This window comes from Taudactylus pleione, unplaced genomic scaffold, assembly GCF_031769625.1.
Source record: "Taudactylus pleione unplaced genomic scaffold, aTauple2 ptg000225l, whole genome shotgun sequence".
NCBI lineage: Eukaryota > Metazoa > Chordata > Amphibia > Anura > Myobatrachidae > Taudactylus > Taudactylus pleione.
Genome location: NW_028284627.1, coordinates 13,863,685 through 13,868,401, shown reverse-complemented (window position 1 = coordinate 13,868,401; position 4,717 = coordinate 13,863,685). Strand labels below are relative to the sequence as shown.

General features: G+C 43.9%; 1 protein-coding gene across 1 annotated transcript; it reads right to left on the bottom strand.

The window, feature by feature from the left end:
* Positions 1-591: 591 nt before the first annotated feature.
* MED7 (mediator complex subunit 7) lies at positions 592-4,364 on the bottom strand. The gene is made up of 2 exons (XM_088479021.1): positions 4,265-4,364; positions 592-1,706 (listed from the first exon to the last, which is right to left on the bottom strand). The coding sequence occupies exon 2, from the start codon at positions 1,684-1,686 to the stop codon at positions 1,000-1,002; it is 687 nt and encodes a 228-aa protein (XP_088335147.1). The 5' UTR covers positions 1,687-1,706; positions 4,265-4,364; the 3' UTR covers positions 592-999.
* Between the last annotated feature and the right edge of the window lie 353 nt (positions 4,365-4,717).

Here is a 4,717-nt window from a genome sequence, read left to right as displayed (position 1 = left end):
TCAGTATTTCAACATGGGGCTAATGATAGGCGTCGATATTTAGACGCCCTACTTTAGTCCCATGCCGGGCTTTCAGGGTCGGGTTTCTGTCGGTCGGCATTTCGACTGCCAGCATCCCGACTACATCCCCATAGAACAATAGCTTAAACCCTGCTGTACAGCTAAAGGAAATACAATGTACAAATGTGTAGTTCTGCCAAAGCATAGAGTGGATATACCATACATAGCTGCATATTTCTGCACATGGTTAGCCACTTTATGTAACTAAAAAAAGCCTTTATGTCATGCTTGGTGGTTCTTTGAGGCCTAAAAGGGGAAAAGTATCAAGTCTGCTAAAGAGTGAACAAGTTGTCCATAGCAACCAATCAGCTACTGCAAGAAAATTAGGCAACTTGTGGCACTCCAGCTGCTGTGGAACTATGCATCCCAGCATGCCCCGCCACAAATTTGCTATTAAGGCATGTTAAAACTGTAGTAGGGCATGCTGGGATGTATAGTTCCACAGCAGCTGGCAGGCCAGAAAGTTCCTTCTCCCCCAAATCAAGTGACCTAGAAAATGTGAATAATACATAACAAAATAAATGCTATTCATCAGCTTTTACACAGTATAATCTTTACTCATTAAAACAAAAAAAACTGAACAACATTGATAAACTTATGAGGCAAGAGAACACTCACTCAAACGTGAGGAAACCAGGGGTGGGCAGTAATACTTATTAGGCAGGAATTAGGATGCAAATGGAGTATTTCTACGCCAAGTGTATAATAAAAGATTCCTGAGAAAGTCCATTTAATTCAGCACAGCAGTTTCAAAAAATGTTTCCATACTGCTTTAACGTGCCTGCCCAACACCCATAAATAGGTCCATGATAGGGTGATGGTGCCAGGCCCGCAGGGCAGAGCAGGTGACAGAACATACACAAATTATTTGTCTGGGTTCAAGAGGCCACCTCAAGACTCCAGAGATAGTTCATCACATGAAAGTGCTAGAAACGTCGCCTATGTCATTTCATCAATGAGAACACACATGGCTGCATCCTTATCTGCGGTAGGCCCTTGTACCGTGGCAGCTGCCTCCGGAGGAACATCCTGCTGGTCTAAACTGGCATCCTGCATCTCCATAGGTTCAGTTTTTATGGTAACTCCACCGTCGGGCACAGGTAGGTCATCCGGCAATGAAGCCAGGCAGTTCTGTATCATCTCTACCACTCTCTCAAGGTGTTTCTGAAACCTCTCTGCCGTCTCCAGGCGCTGTCGTTTCTGGACTTCCATCATCACTCGCAGGGTCTCACGGGCTTGGTGGGGTCTGTACTCGTTAATAAGGTGGTGCATGTGAACAAACAGCAGCTTCAGGTCCTCGAGCTTCTCCTCTCGCCGTATATGGCCAGGGCTTCTTATCAAGATGTCCAGCAGGTCCAAGAAGTTGATGAGGATGGACATGTTCAGTTTCCTCAACTCCTTTTTATGGTCAAACTGCTGTGGATGGAGCCGCTCGATGCCCTGGCTCTCAAGGGGGCGGATGATCAGCTCGTCACACTGAAACTGGTTTCCAAACATCATGTAGCTGTCCTTAATGGGGGTTGGTGGTTTAAGGACCAGACCCTTACGGACATTTTCATCCGTATATTCTTTGATATATTGCACCGGAGGTAGAGGTAGAGCACTCACTTGCTGGGGCTCGCCCATGGTGTACAGTGAAAGAGAACCTGCAAGATGAGTGATAGGTCAGATGGATCATAGGTAGGTAACAAAAATCTGGAGCAAATGATTGTAGACATGATTACGATACGTATGCACAGAAACAGACAGCCATGTTAAAACTGAAGGCGGCACAATCTCTCAATCTTGCTTCATAAAAGTGTGTTTAAAATTAAGACTAACCCACCCATGAAGTCAGGGTGATGGCACATACACAGGCTGATTGCTTCTACTGATAAACTACAGTGGTCTTATTATCATCTCAATCTGCGCAAAAGGGGTTTTCCTACTTTCAACAACATTTCTAGTAAATCTCCTCCCCTTACTGGAATATTATGTTGGTAGGACCCTACATATTGGTGCATGTAGCAGGCTTCAGATACACAGTTGCAGCCAAATTTCTTTTATAGGTTATTGAACTGTGAGGCAATTTCTGATCACCATAATTTTTTGTATCTAAATTTCCTTATAATACACAATTATATATATAATAATGTAAATCTGCAGCACGGACGACATTACTACCTCACAGCCAGGTCATGAGTTCACTATCTATGTAGAGTTTGTATGTTCTCCCGATATTTGCCTGCACTACCCCTGGGTGCTCCGGTTTGCCCCTACACTCCAAAAGCCTACTGGTAGGTTAATTAGCTTCTGACAAAATGAACCCTAGTGTATGTGTGTCCATGCAAAAATATAGACTGTAAACTCCACTGGGATAGAGACATAGGGCTCGATTCAATTGAACGCGAATTTAATAGCGCCGGTAGGGAGTTCCCAGAGCTTTTCAATACAGCTCGCTGTTAGGTCGGAGAATGTGCATTCTCCGACCTAAAACAGGGTGTTTAGTCGCTAGAGCGGGCATACTGACTAAACTGCCTGGCGCAATGCTGTTTCCGCTGCACTAAGGGCAGAAAACAGCATGGCGCCTGTACTTTTGTAGGATTTCTGCTCGCACCAAATAAACCTTAGTCGGGCTTAAAAGCATGCTGCATTGAATAGCTCTGGGAGCTCCCTCCCGGCGCTATTTAATTTGCGTTCAATTGAATCCAGCCCAATGTGGATGACTGAAATATTTGATGTAAAGCGCTGCGTAATGTGTGCCTTATATACATAATTTATGTAATAATGCACACAGTCTAATACTGCAAAATATACATTATATGATATTTATGTCTGGCTGTGTGTAACACCTATAGTATCACTCTGGCAAAAAAGGCTGGTATTAGGTTGAACTTAAAATAGCATGTGGCATGAATTTAAGATACACACAAACTCCTCGGCTGGTGCAATAGATCCCGTTACCCTCGCTGTTAGCCACTGTGATGACTCGCTGCGTCAGTCTATCCAGGACAGAGTCACACACATTCCCTGTAAAATGCATGGGATGACAGGACTGGTACCATCAGTTACTGGTAGGGGTGGACATTGGAAGCTTACAAATGATGGTTGGGCTTCCACCATCAAAACTTTCCATGTGATCGTAACTAACCATCGCATCAAAAGAATATGATGGAAAGAACTATTCACATGATTAGCGCATGAACAAAAAATCCCAGTTGGCGCATGTCCAATAGCATCCTGCTGCCGTACCCAATGTTAAACAGCTGAAATCAGCTGTATTTTAACATCGAATGGCCACCGCTTCCACACCATTCGATGACAGCTACCATTGGAAAGCAGTCATTGAATCATGAAAACACTACCATCGAAAAGAAAACATAAATGGTAGTGAAACATCTAAATCAGATGTCCATCCCTAGTTACTGGTCAATAAGGAATATAGGAGATACGCTCTGATATCAGAAGGCATAGATTAAACAAATATTTACAAAGCATCGTCCATTGTAAACCAATAAAGAAATGGAATAACTGGGACATGTGGCCCCAAAATGGATGGCCTTAGATGATCAAAATATGATCAAGTTGCATTAGAATTGACATATAGATCTGACTGTACACATTTCACTACTGTATCCCCACCACCAGGCCACATGCATGACCATCTTATGTAGCTTATTTGACAAGGGCACATTCAGAATACACATATAGCTGGCATTGCTCCTGGCACACTAAGGGCAATACACTTTACATACACCACAGAGCCCACACACCTCAGGGCATTGGGGAACCTATGTGTACGCAAAGGAGTGGACATGCAAGCAGGGTAAGATACATGGGCATCTGCTGGTCACTAAGCTAAATGTGGGTATTATTCATGAAGATCAGAGGCACAGATGCAACAGATCCTCTTTGGAAATATGTAAATTGCTCCAGGTGAAAAAGAAACCATCCTCCCAGCTCGGCATGCTATAATGCTCTACATGTACTAATGCACAAATCAGCAGCCTATGACCATCCAGCTGCTGGTGTGAGACTACAAATTCAGTTACATGATGCAGTGTGTGCTGGGACTTGTAATCCCACAACAGCTATGGAGCTGCAGATTGCTCGTCATTAAAGCGCTGAATGAACCTCTGCCATGTGACGGGCCACGGCCAAGCCCTGTGAGTTGTACTGGTAGAAACCATCTTTCACCATCGCATAAGGGTCTCAAAGACCATACCTGCCACACCCGGCACAATGCTAAGTACGCACAGCTCCGCTCACTGCACTCATCCAGTCCCGATGTCCCAACTTCCCGGATGTGACGATTTTTGATGCCTTCTGTTGTTTTCTTATAGAAAGTGCATTGATTGGCAGTCACACGGGAAATGAGAGCGCAGCGTCCGCTAGGGGGCGCTTACTGCGTGCAGTGTAGTCAGGGAGGGTCCAGTCCACTCCTCTACTTACTAGCAAGTCCCCATCTCATTCATTACTGTAGTCAGTGGAGCCTACTGTCTCTATTTATGAACAGACTTCCAATAAACCTACAGGAGCAAATAATCTTACAAATCTCTAGATAGATAAATGATAGAATTATTTGCGTGTATAACACTTTAGTTATTATTGTTGCTGATTATGAAGACCCCATTTTATACAATAAAATGTTAGAATTTGGTTGCTATAGGCAACGCAT